General features: G+C 35.8%; 1 protein-coding gene across 2 annotated transcripts in view; it reads left to right on the top strand.

Annotated features, from left to right (window-relative positions):
* Window positions 1-19,511, top strand: part of FOLH1B (folate hydrolase 1B) — a 62,910-nt gene that overhangs the window by 15,557 nt on the left and 27,842 nt on the right. For both annotated transcript variants that reach the window (XM_045818289.1, XM_045818288.1), the window contains exons 5-11: window positions 6,689-6,814; window positions 7,659-7,845; window positions 10,990-11,083; window positions 15,022-15,120; window positions 15,417-15,502; window positions 16,984-17,103; window positions 19,080-19,162. In XM_045818289.1, coding sequence (XP_045674245.1) covers window positions 6,689-6,814; window positions 7,659-7,845; window positions 10,990-11,083; window positions 15,022-15,120; window positions 15,417-15,502; window positions 16,984-17,103; window positions 19,080-19,162 — 795 coding nt within the window. The remainder of the gene's footprint in view (window positions 1-6,688; window positions 6,815-7,658; window positions 7,846-10,989; window positions 11,084-15,021; window positions 15,121-15,416; window positions 15,503-16,983; window positions 17,104-19,079; window positions 19,163-19,511) is intronic.

Here is a 19,511-nt window from a genome sequence, read left to right on the forward strand (position 1 = left end):
TCTTCTCAATCAGTTCCACACATCCCCAAACTGCCATTCTTATTATTTTTGCCACCATTGGTTTTGCCTATTCTAGAAATTCATATAAATGGGATTTCATAGCATGTAATCATTTGTGTCTAGTTTCTTTTACTAAGCATAGTCTGTGAGGTTCATGTTTTAGCATTTATCAGAAGTTTGTTCATTCTTATTGTGAAGTAATTTCCATTGTGTGGAAATGCTATGTCTTACTATTGTATGGCACTGATTAATTTTCAAAGACTTTCAATAATAATATTGTTGCTGTTTTCAAATGAAGAGAATGAATATCCATTCTAGAAAGTTTTATGTGATTTGCTCAGTAAAACACTGTACATAACAATTGTCTGACAATTTGTTTTTTATAAGAAAGCTAAATTTGAAAGAGTTGAATATAATTTATTAGTATCTTTTTACAAGTTCTCTCTCCTGCGTATCTATATGTATGTATCTATAAGTAAACTCAATTTTGGACATACTAAGTTTGAGGTGCCTAGTATATATTCACAAGAAATTGCTAATGGGTACTTGGGCGTATTGAAGTATCACTCACAGAGAAGTAAGGGCTTCGTCTATTATTGGAAACATCCTGGGTAAAAAAATAATTGCATTTAGAATTAAATTGGTATCAGTTAGGATTTATAGGGTGATTAAATATTAGGCAATGCCATATTTTTAGTAAGGTAAAACAACATATTACTTTATTATTTTCAAATGTATTTGATTGATTGACTTATTTATAATTTTAAAATGTCAGAAACTTAGAAGAATAATTTTATTGGTTATATAATATTTACTTCAAATGAATAATTAACATTATACTTCATGATATTGTATTAGAAAAATTTTCCCTAAAATTACCACATAAATAGAATGTTTATAATTATTTAATAATTTTATAATTGACATCAGATAGACATAAAGGATATAACAATCAGCAATATTATTTCTTAAATATTTTAGTTATTCCTCTCATCTTAGTTTAGATAGTGCAAATATCCTCTAATTTTTTACCTACTTGTTCATTACCTATGTTGCCCTTTATTTAAAATAAATATTTAATTTGATATTGTCTGTTATCTTTATGTTTAAACACTTTAGATCTTCATTATCAATTCCCTCCTTCAGTATTTATAGTGATATGTTTGTATAAGCAGAATATCAAAGAGCAATAATATATCTTTACTATAAAAACACTATTAATATTACCAATTGGAGTTAAATATATATGTGTATGTATAAGCACAAATAGTATATAATAGCAGAGAATATAACAAATTTAATTTAAAATAGACATAAAAATAAATAAAATAGCCATAAAATATAAAATACACTTTAAAAATCTTAAAGTTAAATGAATGTGAACTAGTGAAGAATACTGAAATTTATTGAGCAGTGAAAATATTAGGTATAAAGAAACAGATTATGTTCTGGATGGGAAGACAGAATATTATAAGGAGAAAATTATACCCACATTTGTTTTGGAGTAAAAACTATTTGGGGAGTAAAATTCCCCAAATAGTTTTCCTTTTGGGGAGTAAAATTCCCCAAATAGTTTTTGAACTTTGACAGAATTATTCTATTCTACTCATGACTCACATTTTTCAAGTAGACTTAAATCATTCCAGATTAATCGGAAGATAGAAGGAGCATGTGATTCTGCATGGAATTGTTGTCTGTGTTCAAATATTAGGTGAGTTTGCTGGCTGGTGTGCTTCACTTGATCACCTGTAACCCAGCCAGTTGAGTGTTGTTGTTGTTTTTTAATTATGTATGTCTGCATGTATGCTTAAGGTATTTCACTGTAAGTAATTTTTCAGTCTTCATCTGAATCCTCTGGAGTGTGAAATACTGGGTTTGGCTTTAGCCTATTTGAAAATAGCAATTTGACAGTGTCCATAAAATACAATCTAGTCTAGGGGATCTCAAACTTCAGCACATATCAGAATAATGCAGAGGGTTTGTAAACCTCAGATTCTAGTCCCTTCATAGGTAAAGGTTGACAGTTTTTTTCCAACAAGGTCCCAGGTGATGTTGATTCTCAGGGTTCAAGAACCATGCTTTAATAACACTGGTCTTGCCTCTCAATTCTGTCTCTATGAACAACAGCAGGAAGATGAAAGAAATGGAAAATTCTAGGCTGACAATGCAAGATTGTATTTATTCCCAGTCAGAGAACAATGGACAGTGTAAATTTTACAATGTCATTGTCTGAAAACAAAGGTTTTTTTCTAATTCACAGTGACAACTTCCATCACACTTGTTTTCATTTTCAAAATTTACTCTCATTTTAAAACTAATGTCTTTTCAGTCTTTTCTCTATTATAACTGTTTTTGTGTGAGGATTGCAGATTTATCAAAAATAGCCAAAATTTACTGACATTTAAAGAAGTAGTCTCTCTGAAGTTGGCGATATTAAACAGGATAAATTCCAAGTAGGACATTTACACTAAAACAAAATTCACTGAAATCAAATTGGTTAATTTCTCTGTATTCACAGTTAGAATGAGTGAACTCCAAAAGGGGTTAACAATTACAATAAGACAGCCCTGGGCAGTTAACTCTGTTGGTTAGAGCATTGTCCGTATTCACCAAGGTTGAAGGTTTGATCCCTGGTCAGGGCACATACAAGAATCAGCCAATGAATGCATATATAAGTGGAACAACAAATCTCTCTCCCTCTCTCTCTCAAATCACTAAATTTAAAAAGTTATAAATCAGACATACAGTACTATCATTAATAGTGCATTAACATTGCTTTGGTCTTAGGAGCTAAAAGTAATCCTTTTTATTGAAGCAAGGATTCAAATGTCACCATCTCAATAGACTTTCCTCTTATTTAAAATTGTCCCACCTGAGTCCTGGCTGGTATGGCTCAGTGGATTGAGTCCCCCACCTATGAATCAAACGGTCTCTGGTTCAATTTCCAGTCTAGGGTACATGCCTGGGTTGCAGGCCAGGTCCCCTGGTGGTGGGGGTGTGGGGGCAGGGTGTGAGAGGCAACCACACTTTGATGTTTCTCTTCATCTTTTTCTCCCTCCCGTCCCCTCTCTAAAAGTAAAATCTTTAAAAAAAATAAATAAATTGTTTTTATTAAAAAATAAATAATAAAATCTTTTAAAAAATAAATAATATTGTTCCACCCAAACAGTTCACTATTTACCTACTCTATTTACACTTTAAAAATTTTTTCTACAGCACATCACCTTTTTAATATAGTGTGTAATTTACTTAGTTATTAAATTTATTGCCTATTGTCTTATCTCTGCTTTCCCCATGAATATAAGTTCCTTCAAGGAAACAGATTTGGCATATCTCTAATTCCTAGAGCACTGCTGGGCTCATAATATAACCTATCTTCAATGAATTTGTCATATCTTAGAATCAGTTTGGAAACTATTTTAGTATCTGTTATTAATTTGTTGTGCACATGCTATGAGAAATGTAGTCAAAGAAGAAAACAATAACCAAAATAAAACTATAGGATGTTAGAAATCATCCAGGAGAGGGGCTTCAAGCTAGGATGTGTGAAGACTTTCCAAAGGCAGGCAGGATCCCATTTAAGGAGACGAGTTGCATCATCAGTTTCTCAGGGTACTGTCTGACGGAACTGAGAACTAGCCTGTGGTGAGATCCTGCTGGTATTCTGTCCCTACCTCCTTATTTGCAGTCATTTTTCTCTTATTTTATGAATGCAAAGCATCACCCACCCATCCTAAAACAACCTAAACATATTTCTGAGTTGTAAAAATCAAAGAGATGATAGTGAAAGATTCTAATTGCTGGGTAACAAAGGACTTGGCAAATGAAATGGTTTGCAATTGAAACAAGTTAAAGATGAGCTTGAGTTTCCAGCTGGTATCATTAGAATTAACTTGGATAATCAACCAGTGTATGATTCTGGGGTTGTGACTGGGAAGGAATTTAAATAATTGAGTAGAGATTTCATAACAACAGTTCTCTCCTTCCTATCCCAAGTTTTCTCAGAAATTATGTCTAAAAACAAACAAAAAATGTAAACAGAACTGATACTAAGTCCTGTCCTCACTGTGGCAATAATTTATTCATTCACAGATCCATTACCTAATGTTTTAACATTCCAGAGCATTGAGGTATATTTCAAGTACAATTTTGTGCTTAAGTATCATTTGTAAAAATTTGTAATGAAGTTGTTATACTCAATTGTATACTACCAATAATAATAACTTACTTCTGAAGAATTTTCATAGCACATATAACCTGTCACAAGAAATACATATTTTTAAAAATTCAATTTATATATTCTTAATCAAGGAGAGTTTGACAGTGATTAAGAAAAGTCTTTCAAGCATAACCAGAAGTGGAAATGGAATTTAACACATTAGATGTCAATTAAGGAGTGTTCTCTTGGGATCTATATTTTCAGCGGTCAGGGGAGCAAAGCTGGATTTCACAGAGGGACACATTTCACCTCAATGTCAGATCAAGGACACCCTTAGTTTACACAAGATGCAGTTCTGGAGTCAGAATTGCCTGTCAGAATGGTCCTAGGTTAGACTAAGTTGTCCATGTCATAATATTTCCACATCAATTGGTCATTGAATGTGTGGCATCCTAAAGAGACATGACTTTGAGCAAGGTGGCTATCTATAGCTAACCTTGAGCACAGGTCTGACAATTCAAGTCTGCCTGCAGAGAACCTTCCCTGCAGCTGGAGCATGAACCTCTCACTGAAGGAAAGTCTGGGCAGCACATGCCAGTTTCCAGCACAAATATATTTTACTTGAGAGTGGAATGTTTTGGGCAAAGAGGAACAGAATACAAGTTCAAGGGGAAAAAAGTAATGATAAAATTCTGACTAAAGAAAAGAGTATATTCCTGTATTTTTTAAATGATGGTGTTGAATAGTGAATCAAAATAGTATTTAAATTCCTTTGGACACATAAAAATTGAGGTAAAATTACTTGAAAATGTTAATATTTATAATATGCTGGAAATTGCTTTATTTGCAGCCCCTTAAAGTATGATAAAACATTTTAGATGTCAACTTAAAAATAGTGCTTTTCAAAATCAATTTAGGGAATAGATGAGCAAAGTATGTTTGAAGAATATTGATCTAATCCAACAGGGCATTTTATAAGTGAAAGTACAGTCATATGCCACTGGGAATATGTTCTGTGAAGTGCAGTATTAGGTGATTTTGTCACTGTGTGAACACCATAGAGACACTTACGCAAACCTAGCTGGTAGAGCTCTCTACACACCTAGGCTGTGTGGTATGTCTCCATTGTATATGCTGTCCCTTATTGACTAAACATCATTATGTGACACGGGACTGTTGCGTGGGTCACCGGAGCTGATGCATGGGTCACTGGCCAGCAGTGATCACGGAATGCTGCAGATGGCTCGACGATAAACACGTGATAAAAAACATTCACAGAGACAAACTAGTTTCTGTGGAGAAGTAGGGACAAAATGGCCACCCCCGCAGTGGGGAGCGCACTGATTTACAATCCATACCTGCTTTTATTGGGCTCATTTTGCATAATAATTCAGGTAAAGTACAGTACTCATTAGGGGGAAGTAAGGAACTATAGAAAACAAGGAACTCTGCCAGTCTATTTTGAGTCAGGGTCAAAGAGCTGTAAGACTTTGAGGAACAAACTAACTTCTTCCCAGGACCCTTCTCATTCAACTGAGAGCATTCTAAACAAAGAAGGTTTCACAGTAATTTACATATTCTTTCTTAGGCCTGATCACCCGGGGAATCCACCCTTTTCAGCACAGAGCTGCACCACCCTGTCATTGTTTCAGGCTTAGGTGGAGCAAGGGAACTAAGGCAACCAAGAGATAAGGAGATTTTCTCCCAGATGATGAGAACTCAGGCAATGTCAAAGCCGAGGAGCGAGAGTCCATCACGCCCTTTTGCTGTAGCCCCCAAAGTCCTTCTTTTGGGGACCTCCCACGTGATCGTGCCTGTCTGAGGTCATTCCCCCCTTGGGGAATCTTACCCGTCTTTGGCTAACCGACCAAGCTTTGGGGTTCAGTTATGAATGAAGCAGCAGAAGCAGCATTCCTGCCAGGGAGATAAGCTTTTGTCTCCTTGCTGGCTTAAGGTTCCAAGGGCGTTCCCTTAGCCTTAGCCTAGGCGGGGGTTTCAGCTTCTGATACCAGTCAGGGCGGTTCCCAACACAGGACTGTGTTCAGACCCAGAGGTCGTGTGAGACTTGCACATAACCATGCTAACTGATGTGAAACCAGACCTGTAAAGAAGTGATATTACCTGACCTTTCTTCCTTACCTAGCGGATGGGAAGACCCATCAAGCTACTATTTATAAACGTACTTCAGAGAACAAAGCTCTCCTCAAGGTCTTCTTCCTCTAGGGTGCCTGGACCCCTTCAAATTTTGTGCAGCCATGTGTATATTTATATACATTTATCCCCCTGGGGAGTGCTTTTATAGCTTCATAGCCACCATAGAGACATAAATTCCTATGTCTCTAACCCAGCTAATTGCCTTCTGGATTCAAGTTTTTTTCTCCCTAACTCTCTTATCTGAGGCTCCTGCTTTTCTGACCCTCTTGAATGCTCTTGCCTCTTCCTTATTTCAAAGATGTGAAACAGTCTGCATGAGGAGAAACCTCTATGTATTCAGTTTTAGTTGTACTAAATGTTTCGTGATCTCAACAGGGTGATCTAGTGTATGTTAATTACGCACGAACAGAAGACTTCTTTAAACTGGAGCGGGATATGAAAATCAATTGCTCTGGGAAGATTGTGATTGCCAGATATGGGAAAATTTTTAGAGGAAATAAGGTAAAAATTATCTCTTTTTTGTTCCCCACAAATAGAAAGTTATATTGTATCTTGTACGTGTGAAATCATATCCTAACACTTTCTGAGGACCACAGTCCTCTCATGTTCTGTACATGCCCTCCTTATAGGGAGTCTACAAGCTTATAGACTCAAGTTGTAAATTGGGTAATTGCAATGTGGCCAGTGTAATAATAGATCAGGAAGAGTAGAGCAGATTTTTTCCATACTTGCAAAGTATGCCAATGGTCTTCAAAAAAAAGTGTGCATTCGGTTTGTTGTTAACCTCGGTTCGGTAGCTTTGTTTAAAATATTAACTTTGAAAATATTTACTATATTAAGTTTTAATACAAATTGCTGTTATAAGTAATGAGAAAAACCAATTCATACATACATAGCAATTTTTAGAGTTTCTGTCATTTGATTTGTTTATATATATAATCTGCAGTATACATTAATTTAACATATAATTAAATATATGTATATAATTTTTTTCCTTTGTGGGAAGTTAAAATTCAGAAATATTCCCTTTCGAATATAGAAAAAAAATTGGGACTCTGGCCTGCTTATTGTGCTTCTAGACTAGGGGAAGGAAGCAGGAAGTCCTCGCTACCACTGATGTGTACCTTATCCACACACTGCTGCTCTGAGGGCTGACACTTTAGAGCTTGTAGAAGGTGGGGGGGAGCCAATTTTCTGTGAGATATCCTTTGTTGTAGGTCTAATGATAGACCTACAATGATTAAAGATAAAACATTTGGTTACTTATTTAAGGATAATTTTGAAAATTGATAAAAACAAATTTGGAACAACCAACCTGAAGTAAGAGAGGCATTGCCTTTTACAGGTTAAAAATGCCCAGCTGGCAGGAGCCAAAGGAGTCATTCTGTACTCAGACCCTGCTGACTACTTTGCTCCTGGGGTGGCATCCTACCCAGAGGGCTGGAATCTTCCTGGAGGCGGTGTTCAGCGTGGAAATATCTTAAATCTTAATGGGGCAGGGGATCCTCTCACACCTGGTTACCCAGCAAATGGTGAGTGGTCAGGCTTTAGTTATCAGAGAAAACATTTTAAGTAGTTTATTAAAGATGTTCTTTTTTTACAACAAAGAATGTCTTTTTCTTATTCTCTTTGCATCTAAGAAATAGAGAGGTGTTTTGTTGGTTTGTTTGTTTTGAAATATAGAGGTTTGAACTCTGAAAATTATTGGTTCAGGTCCCTTATCCCTTGTTTAGAACCCCAGGTCTGATGGGGTATTTAAAGTGATACAGTGCATATACTGTACCATACATTGCCTAACACTCACATAGAGGCTGGGATAATAAAGGAAGCAAGCATATAAATATTTTTGCAGCAAAATGTATGAATAATCATACTAAGCTGGGTTAAAGAAGTAGTATAAATAGCCTTGTGTCTGCTTAAGTTAGATTTTGCTGTCAAATGAGTTTACATCAAATGAGTTTTGTTGCCAAGTAAATTTCCTTCAAATATGTGGTTTTCCTAGTTTTGGAATTTCACAGCTGTGGATAAGGGATAGTAGAACAGAAGTTCTACAAACCCTGAAATGGGACGGACATTTAGAATGTAGAGTCCAGAAAACGCTTACTGCATCTTAGCTATATAAAGATAGTAGTGATAAATTTCAAGGAGTTTTTCCTAAATGCCGGCTCTTTAAAGTAGGTAGTATTATTAACAATCCTTCAAACTAAGTAGAATTATAATCTCTATTTGACAGAAGAGGAAAGTGAGGTTGGGAGAAGTAAGTGATCTGCTCCAGATTATTACACCACTAAATGAGGAAGGAGCTGAGATACAAAGTCAGGTGGTCTGGCTCCAGAGTCCACATGCTTGTCTTGTGCTGAAATAGCTCCCTGTAAAACTGTAGATCATTAACAAAGGGAGCTAATTCATTTGAATGTGCTTAGCTATTTGATAACATTTATGAAAGTCTGTGATCAATTAGTTTGTGTGAGTTAAAACTAACTGAGGTGTATAACTTGGATAAAGTATGTTGTCAAAGTATCTGTGGCATTTCCGTGTTAATTCTTCATCTGTTTTTTTAATCAGATTATAGATTCCCCTAAAGTTTATGTACTTTGGTTTTGTAAATCTTTTTAGAACATGGTGCATTGTCATAGATTATTTATTTTAAGTAAAACATATTATCCTATAATAATCACATAAATATACCTGGACTGACTTCACTTTTTCACTTCGGAGTTTGTTTTTTTTTCCAAATGCAACTTCTCTGTTAGTTATGCAAAGCTAAAATTATGAACATAAGATGAGATTAACTGGAATATTTCTGTTGATTATCCTCTAATTTAAATGATGGCATTTTAGAAAGAAAAGTCATGTTATCCCTATGGGGCTTACATTTATTGAATTCCCTTTCGTGGCTTATTCTTTAAATTATTCTTTTTACTTTTTATTATGGAACAGGTCTAATATGCATTATATATAACATTGCATACATAATATATAACATCACATAGTATATAATGCATGATAGAGACATTTTGTTAATCTTGTTTCATTTATTCATTCCTTATTTATATTTTACTGTTATTACTCTAGATAATTTTAAAACAAATTTTATCTAACATATTATCATTTTACTGCTAAAAAGAAACAGCTTTGCAATCATGTGAAGTTCTTAGTAGATAATTTAAAAATTTGGAGAAAAAAATGGAAAAACTATTTTTTTGATCTAAAGAAATCACAAGCACGTATGTTTTTATTTTGAAGTTGATTTTACATGCACTAAAATTCACAGATCTTAAAAGTTCAGTTCACTTAATTTTTAAAGATGCATGCATGCCCTGGCAGGTGTGGCTTGGCTGGTTGGACATTGTACTGCAAAGTGAAAGGTCGCCAGTTTGATTCTCAGTCAGGGTTCAGGCCTGGGTTGCAGGTTTGGTCCCCAGTAAGGGCATGCACACAGCCGATCAATGTTTTTATGTCCCTTTCTCTCTCCCTCCCTTCCATGTCTCTAAAAAATCAATAAATAAAATCTTTAAAAAGATGTTATTAAAATGCATATATTTATATTACTCAATATAAAATATAGTACATTTCCATGAGTTCAGAAAGTTCTCTTGGGCTCCTTTCTGGTCTGGTTTCACTGCACCTCTCAGAAGCAACCAATTTCTGATGTCTGTCACCATTGATTAGTTTGCTTTGTTTTGAACTTAACATAAAATGCATCAGACAGTATGTATTCTTTTGTGCCTTGCTATTTCCACTCATTATAATGATTTGAGGTTTAGCTATATTATTGTGTGTATTAGCAGTTTGTTCCTTTTAATTGCTCAGTAGTGGGACTGCACTACAGATATTTATTTACTTTTTTTAAAAGATTTTATTTATTTTTAGAGAGAGGGAAAGGGAGAAAGAAGTGGAGAGAAACATCAATGTGTGGTTGCGTCTCATGCACCCCCACTGGGGAGCTGGCTCACAACCCAGGCATGTGTTCTGACTGGGAATTGAACCAGCTAACCTTTGGTCCGCTGGCCAGTGCTCAAGCCACTGAGCCAGCCAGGCCAAGATTTTTAAAAATATTTTATTTATTTATTTTTAGAGAGAGGGGAAGGGAAGGAGAAAGAGAGGAAGAGAAACATCAATGTGTGAGAGATACATTGATTGGCTGCCACTTGCACACCACTAACTAGGGATCTGGCCTACAACCCAGACATGTGTCCTGACTGGGAATCAAACTGGTGACATTTAGGTTCATAGGCCAACACTCAGTCCATTAAGGCACATCAGCCGGGACTGTACTACAAATTTTTCAGTCCTGTTGAAAAGAACCTGGATTATGTCTAGTATTTGGCTAACACAAGTGGCGCTGTTATGAGCAATTCTCACTGATCTTTTTGTGGACATACAATATGTTTTCATCTTTTGGGGGTATATACTGAGGAGTGGAGTTGCTTATCATACTGTACATTTCTGTTCAACATTGCTTTTTAAAAGAGTTATCCAAAGTGACTGTATAATTTTACACTCTCACAAGAAATGTATGAGAGATTCAGTCACTCCACATTCTTGCCAACATTTGAAATTTTTTATTTTAACAATTCTAGTAGATATAATATGAAAATGTGTTTTACGTGACTTACAGAAAATATTTTGAAAAAGGCCAAGTTTTTATTAGAAGAATGTTCAACTTTTTTCAGAATATGCTTATAGACGTGAACTCCCAGAGGCTGTTGGTCTTCCAAGTATTCCTGTTCATCCGATTGGATACCATGATGCACAGAAGTTCCTGGAGTAAGTTTCTGAGAAACAAAGTGATGACATGGTTCTCTTTATTGAGTCTTCAACTTTTATGCTTTTGTCTTCATTGTTGGATATTGAAATTCTCTGAGGTGGGTAAAGCATCAAATTTTGTCACCGTCTTATAGAATAGTGGTTTTGTTGTGGAATTTACATATTGGTATGTAGTGTGTGATGGCCATGAAAAGGAGCCTCTCAAAGCCCCAAATGCAGGAAGAATAATTGATTAATTGCTCCAGCCACTGCTTTGAAATGCATCACCTGTTTGTGTCAAGGCCATGCTCCCCATAGGTACTCCCAATCTGACAGAGTGTGACAGAGTGTGTCAGGAATACTAAATCAGGCCCATTATGGAAAGCACAGGACTCTTCTGATGGGAAATTTTGGCTCAGGGCCCTCTGATATCCTTCCTCAACTTGATGCTACCACCTAGCACTCTTCTCTTCCTTTCCTTTCTCTTTACCCCTTATTGGACCTGCCTAACGGTCTGATGGCTTTCTCAGCCTTCCCTACATCCCTTGCTATTTTCCTCATGGGTCTTTTTGCTGATAAATCTCTTACTCATCTAATCCTCTTATTAGCTACTTATTGGAGGTCCTGGAATAACACACTGAGAGCAATTTCCATTTGTTTTCATCTGTATTCCTCTTCTCCCCAAGATTCCATTATTGAAACATCTCCAAATGTGTTATTGCTTAACCTGGCATTGGAACACTTTCCCACTTCTTACCCTGCTTTCTCCTATCTGCATATCCCTTCTTCCTTATCCTTTAGAATGGGAGAGAACACTGACTTCTTTAAAAGTAGAATTGCTTGGGACCACAGTGAATAGCCAGTTAATCTCTTCTTTGAATTCAAGACATTCCTAATTATTTTATTATAGTGATTATAAAAAAACCTTTATATAACATAGAGCCATGCCCTCACTTTTACAGGTGAGGAGGCTGACATCACAGTGTTGGAGGGATCTCTCCAATTTAAGGGGACATTAAGGAATAATACCCTGGTATTTTTACTTTTGGGGCTCTTAGATTTATCACATAGCTTAACATTCAGGGTAGGACACAGATTTTTAAGGCAGCATAGATTATGCATTTCTCTAAATATGTTTATAAATAAAGTCTAAATGGTCATGATATTTAAAAGATGAAAGTGACTTTAGCATTACTTCTAATAATGGAAAACTATAAACTACGGAATTGTTCAATAACTGATAAGTGGTCAAATACATTACTAGCTATGGTAGTATTTAAAGCCATGGAAGTACATGTTGTACACAAATGTTTAATGGTATAGAATCCTACATATGCTATACTATTCAGTGGGGGAAAAAGATTGCAAAACATTGTATAGTGTAATTCCAATTATGTACAAGAAAATGCACTTACACAGTTCAAAATTCAAAGCAGTACACAGTAAAACGTTTCCCTTTTACCCATTTCCATCCCAAAGGCATTCAGTGTTATTAGTGTACAATATATCATTGTAGAAATATTTTATGTATAATCATTTTGTATATTCTTCACTTGCCTTCCATAACTTTTTTGCATACTTAATTATTTGCTGTTTTGACTACTGATTACACTTTCTGCCAAAGTAAAATACCCACTCATGTTAATTGATGTTTTGTATGTGAAATTTTATTGTAAATAAATAAATAAATTTGATAGTATATTGCTTTAAATTATATTTATTAGCCAAACTCCTTAGTGAGATAAGAAAAGTAAAAATAAGCATTTATCTGATAGAGAATTTTAAAACAATATTATTTATAATTAGTTTTCACAAGAAGCAAATCTTGTCAATTGTTTGAGTATTAGGTTTTCAGTAGATTCTAGATCAAGTTGAGCTACTCACTGACATGGACACCGGCCTTCAGTGTCCAAGGTGTTATGGATGAGACCAAATAAATTCACATGGATTATCGAGTCCTGTGGAGGAAAAGGGACAGCACCACTTCTCTCTCAAGGGGAGAGCAAGCCTTGGAGAGCCTCCACCACCCTCTCAAGAAGAGCATGCCCTGACCCTTGCCTTGAAAGGCTTTTATTGGGTTCAATCTTCATAGGAATACAGGGTGTATATGTAAAGCTCATTAATCATTATCAGGCAGTAATGATCAAACAATAGATAACATACAAAGAACTCTGAGGGCCTATTTTGAGTCAAGGTGAGATAGTTAAATGGCCATAAAACTCTGAGGAACAAACTCACTTCCTGCTTGGACCCTTATCATTTAATTAAGGCTATTAGCAAAGTAGGTTTCATGGGATTTTATGCATTCTTTCATAGGCCTGATTGCCCTAGGGAACCCACCCTTTCCAGGATAGGGCTGCACCCACCACCAGCATTGTTTCAGGCTTAAGTCATTGTTTCAGGCTTAAGTCAGGTAGGGGAAGTAAGGCAGCCAAGAGATTAGGGGATTTCTTGCAGACAGAATGAGGACTCAGGCTATGTCAAAGCCAAGAGACAGGGTCCATCACCACTTTTCTGTAGCCCCCAAGTCCTTCCCTGGGGGCCCCTGATGATCGTGCCTGTCTTAGGTCATCTGTCTCTTGAGGAATCTTACCTGTCATTGGCTAACCAATCAAGCATTGGGGCCAGGCAGGTTGAAGTAAAAGGAGCAGAGGCAGTGCCCCTGCCAGGGAGATAAGCTTTGTTTCCTTAGTGGCTTATAGCTAAAGGTCACTAACTCAGCCTTAGTCATGGTGGGTTACTGCTCTTGCAACCAGGCAGGGCAGTTCCCAACAATTCACATTTTCTCAAATATGTAGTAAGGAAACAAGCATTTGTTTGCAGGCACAGAAAAAAGAGGAAATTGATGTTTTCCACTTCCAAGTTTGTCTTGGACCATATTTTTTTATTCTCTGCTTTTTAGCAAAGGTATATTTGATTTCTATGCTCACATCAAGAAAAAGCCAATCCATGTTCTTAATACAGTACAGGTGGATATGTTGAAGTAGATCTGCATAAATCCCACCATTCCATAAACATCCTCATATCTCTTTCTCAGTCCCCTGCTAAGAGTTAACCAGGGCTGCTGGCATGTACTGGCTGGCCTGTCTGTATCTTTCTACCTTCACGAATATATACATAAATACATATATATATGATTATATATTTATATATTTAATATTTTATTTATTTATTTTATAGAGAGAGAAAGGGAGAGAGAAAGAGGGAGAGAAAACATCAATGCATCAATGTGTGGTTGCCTCTCATGTGGGCCCAACTGGGGACCTGGCCTGCAACCCAAACATGTGCCCTGACTGGGAATTGAACCAGTGACCCTTTGGTTCGCAGTCCATGCTCAATTCACTGAGCCATATCAGCCAGGACTACCTTTATGAATTAAAAAAAAAAAGTGTATGAAATGTTTAGGGACTGCTGGTTAAAGTGAAATCTTTCCTTTGCTCTTCCTCTCTCCCTAACATATGTATGTGACATATGTGACATAACACCCTTTTGTAAAGGATGACCATATACATATTTTGAATGTATTTATAAGTGTGAGAAATAACATAATGGGTGGAAAACCCCAAAAAGTTTGACATCAAACTCTCTCTTCAGAGCATGCCCTGGAAAGCACTTTTCATGTGATTTACTATTGGAAACTGGTAACAGGGTTTGAATTCTTCACAAAGATTGAATCTCAGCTATACCATTTACTGGCTGCATGACTTTGCTGAGTTACCTAGTCTCTCTAAGCACCATGCTCCTCATCTGTGAAGTAGAGATGAGGAGCAGTGATGATAGCAGAGACTTCATAAGAGCTTCGTAAGGGTTTGAATGGCATTTCATGTGCAAAGCACTTTACACTATTGCTGACTCATAGAAGCTATTATGAACAAACACTCAAGAAAGAAAGTTCATTGACATTTTCACTTGTAACTTCATGGCTTCCTTCAGCTAATAACACTTTCCATGTTCAACAGAAAAATGGGTGGAACAGCACCACCAGATAGCAGCTGGAAAGGAAGTCTCAAAGTGCCCTACAATGTTGGACCTGGCTTTACTGGAAATTTTTCTACACAGTAAGAAACTTTTTATTTTAACTCTTTTTAGGGGAAGGGAACTTTTTTTAATTTAAATTAAAAAGCAATTATAGAGGGTGGCTGAAAAAGTAAAAACTAGCTAGCACCAGTAGGAAACAAAATCATAGGTTGAAGAGAAGATTATACTTACATCATTATAATTGGACAGCTGGAAAAATGTAATCTTTGCCTGTGTACCTTTAGAAATCTTTTAAACAATGATGTAAGATTTAAAAATTGTGGGCTGTAATCTGTTAACCAGTACATTTTGAATGTGTTCATTACGTGTGCATTAGAAAAGTCAAGATGCACATCCATTCCAACAATAAGGTGACAAGGATTTACAATGTGATTGGAACTCTCAGAGGAGCAGTGGAGCCAGGTAAGCTCATCAGCACACATCAAAACAAACCACAGCTCTCCTGGGCCAGGGACCGCTCTGAGCTCTGGGGCCATCAGGTGAGCTAAGCAAAGTGACTTTTCGCCCTAATGGAACTTACATAAAGACAAAATACATAAACATGATATATGTGATATATATTGTAAAGAAAGATAAGTAAGTGGTGAGGCTAGGTTGGTCAGATGACCAACGCTGGTGACAGAGTATGCATGCTCTACTTAGAGGACCAAGGGAGGGAGAGCAGGGAGAGGTGGATTTTAGGTATTTTCTTGAGCTTTATGGATTTGTTTATTATGTAGTTTTGCATGGGCAAAATATCTTCATGATAACTATAAATATCTTATAAAAGAGAGCATTTGGAAAATTAAGGTAACCTTGAATTAGTAATTTTTACATAGATTTTTATTGAAGTCAATGAAATATATAAACACATGATTTCCACAGGATTTCATATGATCTGGAGATTAATACATCTTATAAAGAGTCTTACTTCATTATAGTTCAGTTCCTTGGAAATTATTTGGGTATATATTTTTACCAAAACAGATCCAATTAAATTGTCTATCTTTCTTACAAGCAAGTCAGCGCTTTCTTTTAGCGATCAAGAGTGTTGATGTGCTTCCAGTGAAAATGAAACACTGTATAACTGGCTATTTGTTGAATCTTCTGAACACCTAGTTTGTGCCATCTCTGTGTTCAGCACTGGGGATGCCAGGATCAAAAGGGACACTGTCTGGGGATAAGGGACTCACAGTTGGGAGGGGAGCCATACATCTAAGTGTGGTCAATGCTTTTTCAGATCTCAACAGATTGCCCTGAATGCTGGGTAGAGAAGCAGTTCCTTCTCCCTATGGAAAATAGGAGAAGTTCATAAAGGGGGAAAATCCTTGACTTGTATCTTGAACATAAATAGTACTAGGAAGTGGAGAACTTGACAGGTGGCTAATGTTCTCTTAATCTGAACATTCTGGAAACAGTGCTAAATAGGTAGGAGAAGAATAATAAGAAATTATATAAAGATGTGACTAGGATAATTTTATACTCAATTAGCATTATGTATATACTTATAATTACTGTAATACTTTTTATTTGCATATCACTTTTTTATTGTCTTCATACATCAAAATCAGAACAAAATACATAATGTATTTATACAAGTCTTCAGGAACCTTATTATCTTCTGAGTCTTTTTTTTTTACATTTTAATTTAGAGAAAAAAAGAGAGAAACATCAATATGTTATTCCACTTCTTTATGCATTCATTGGTTGATTCTTGTCTGTGCCCTGATGACAGATCAAACCTACAACCTCGTCATATCAGGACAGTACTCTAACCAACTGAGCTACCTGGCCAGGGCTTCCTTTGAGTTGCATGCTTTGTGTTTAGATGCTCTTGAGTCATTTGTAATATGCTATGGTATTGACCTGGAATGATAAGTAATTTTTGCAATGTTGTTTTCTAGACAGGTATGTCATTCTTGGAGGTCACCGTGACTCATGGGTGTTTGGTGGCATTGACCCTCAGAGTGGAGCAGCTGTTGTTCATGAAATTGTGAGGAGTTTTGGAATTCTGAAAAAAGAAGGTAATTTAAACAAAGAGTAAAAAGACTTATTTCTTTGAGTCTCAGTTTAGTTCTCTCTTGAGTGTGAAAATCCCACCTCATAGGTTTGTGTGAAGGGTGAACCAAGAGGATAGGTGCAAACTATGTCACCTGAGCAGCATAAAGTACTTAGTAGTACCACAGAATAGCTTTCAATAAACTGTGGCTACATTATGTTAGTTAGTTAATTATATTGCTTATTTGTTTTTTGCATTTACATAGTAATATTCACTTTATTAATATTTGTGTATTAAACTGTAATCTGAAATAAAGGAATTACACTGTTAGTGGTCACTCTTTGCAACTAAAAAGGTGGAAATGGGTTTCCTCACTGAAGAGTATGCACTAGAATTAGGTCACAAGCCAAATTTCCCTGGTCTGAAAACTGTAAGCAGAAATTCCTCAGTCTCTTCAAGCCTCATACATGAGGTCAAGTGTACTAAGTAACTGGGGAGAACAGAGCTTATTGAGAAAAATACTGGTCTTCTTGCCTGATAGGGTACTGTCAAAAATTCAGTGACTGCATTCTCAAACCCCCAACTTTTGATTGCTCTCGGAATTTGGGTTTATACTCTTAGCACCATTACTTCAGTCATTTTAGAATCTTTGTATAAAAGCAAAAATAAAATTTAGTTCAAATAGTTGCTTTTTAAAATAATTATTATGCAATGAAAGCAGAAAATCCACTCTGTTTACTGACCTGCAAACAAAAAGCCTAGAAGCTGTGAATGTAGCTCATATTGTTTTTAGCAACAATTAAAAAATGGTAAAAAAATATTCTAAGTTTGCATGGTACTTATTTTCTCAGAGAAATGGTGTTTTCACATGCTCTATTTTGAACTCATAACAACCAGAGAGATATTACCTACATATTTCTGTTCTCATTTTACAAAAGAGCTGACCAAGGTTTACAGAATCAAGTAATTCAATTCACTCAAGATCATGTAGCTGGTGTGCGGCAGAGTCAGAGAACCAGGGCTCAAACTCAAATTTCTGGCTACCAGTCCACAAAACCACAATACCTCTCTTTAAGTAAAGTGTTTAAGTTATTTTTTTCAGTTATGTTATATTTTTAAAAAGAAAAAAAAACTACAGAGACCTGAATTTATGGATTCCATACTGTTTAATATTATTATAAATATTTTCATGATTTTGTAAGAAAATTCCCTGTGGTAAGTATAAAACATCACTGGGACAGTTACAGAGCATGCCAAAGATGCATGTGGAATAAAAATTAAAGGAAATCTGAGTAATACTGTCAACAAACCTGACAAAAATTAAACACTAGACTCAAAAGGTATAGTGATCCACATTCTTAATAAGCACAGATGAAATAGTTACTAAAATAAAGGCAACTTACAATTTTTGGAGCACTTATTACGTGCTATATTTATGAAGATTATTCCATTTAGTCCTTCCATCAAGTTGTATCTTTACTGTTATTCTTAGTGTACAGATGAAGAAACAGAGGCTTAGTAAGTGTGAATAACTTTCCTTCAGTCACAGTGCAAGTAAGTGAAAGATCCAGGGTTTGAAATAAGATCTTTCTTTAACTTCAAGGCCAGTGCTCTTGACTCCGAGCTGTAAGGTCTCCCTATTGAATTATGTACTTTTTAGTAACTGCAGACATTAACTGAGCTTCTGTTGACTAATCCTGGCCGAGAGTTGAGTGAAATCATACAACCAGCTGACACTGAACAATCATGTGATGCCAGAACAACACGGAAGAGTTGTCAAGGATTTTCTCTGTTTTATCTGCTCTCAAAACAGACCACATCTAGTGCTCTCTCCTTCCAATCTAGGCAGCTGCAGGTCACAAATGGTTTCCTATGCATAGCCAATCATTACAAACCTAAACAATCCATGATTTTGTTTGTTGTTGTTTCTGTTGGGCTTGGCAATGTCTTGGATATATTGTGCACTTTCCCAGCATTTACATATATATACATATATTTTAGGATGGCAGCCTAGAAGAACAATTTTGTTTGCAAGCTGGGATGCAGAAGAATTTGGTCTTCTTGGTTCTACTGAGTGGGCAGAGGTTAGTTGATCATTTGCTACAATAAATATTTTTATAATGGGAAAGCAGTTCAGACTTAATCCTGAAGGATGTAAAAATAAAAAGTGAATCCAGTGAGAAAATATTCAAACTTTTTTTCATAAAGACTGAAGCAACATATCCTTGTTAAAAAAATCAACAAAAAATACCTTTAGTGACAAAAAAATATCTTTGTCACTAAAGAACAAGTTCTGTTTGAACATTTTAGAGACAGTTAATGACAATTGTCAAAATAACTTTACTTCATCTTCTGATAGCATAATAGGAAGTAATTAACTAGAAATCAAATAGCAAAATAAGATATGATGTTTCTATTACCCTTTCCAAATTG

This window comes from Phyllostomus hastatus, unplaced genomic scaffold (genome assembly GCF_019186645.2).
Source record: "Phyllostomus hastatus isolate PE091 unplaced genomic scaffold, TTU_PhHast_1.1 phas_scaffold_317, whole genome shotgun sequence".
Lineage (NCBI taxonomy): Eukaryota > Metazoa > Chordata > Mammalia > Chiroptera > Phyllostomidae > Phyllostomus > Phyllostomus hastatus.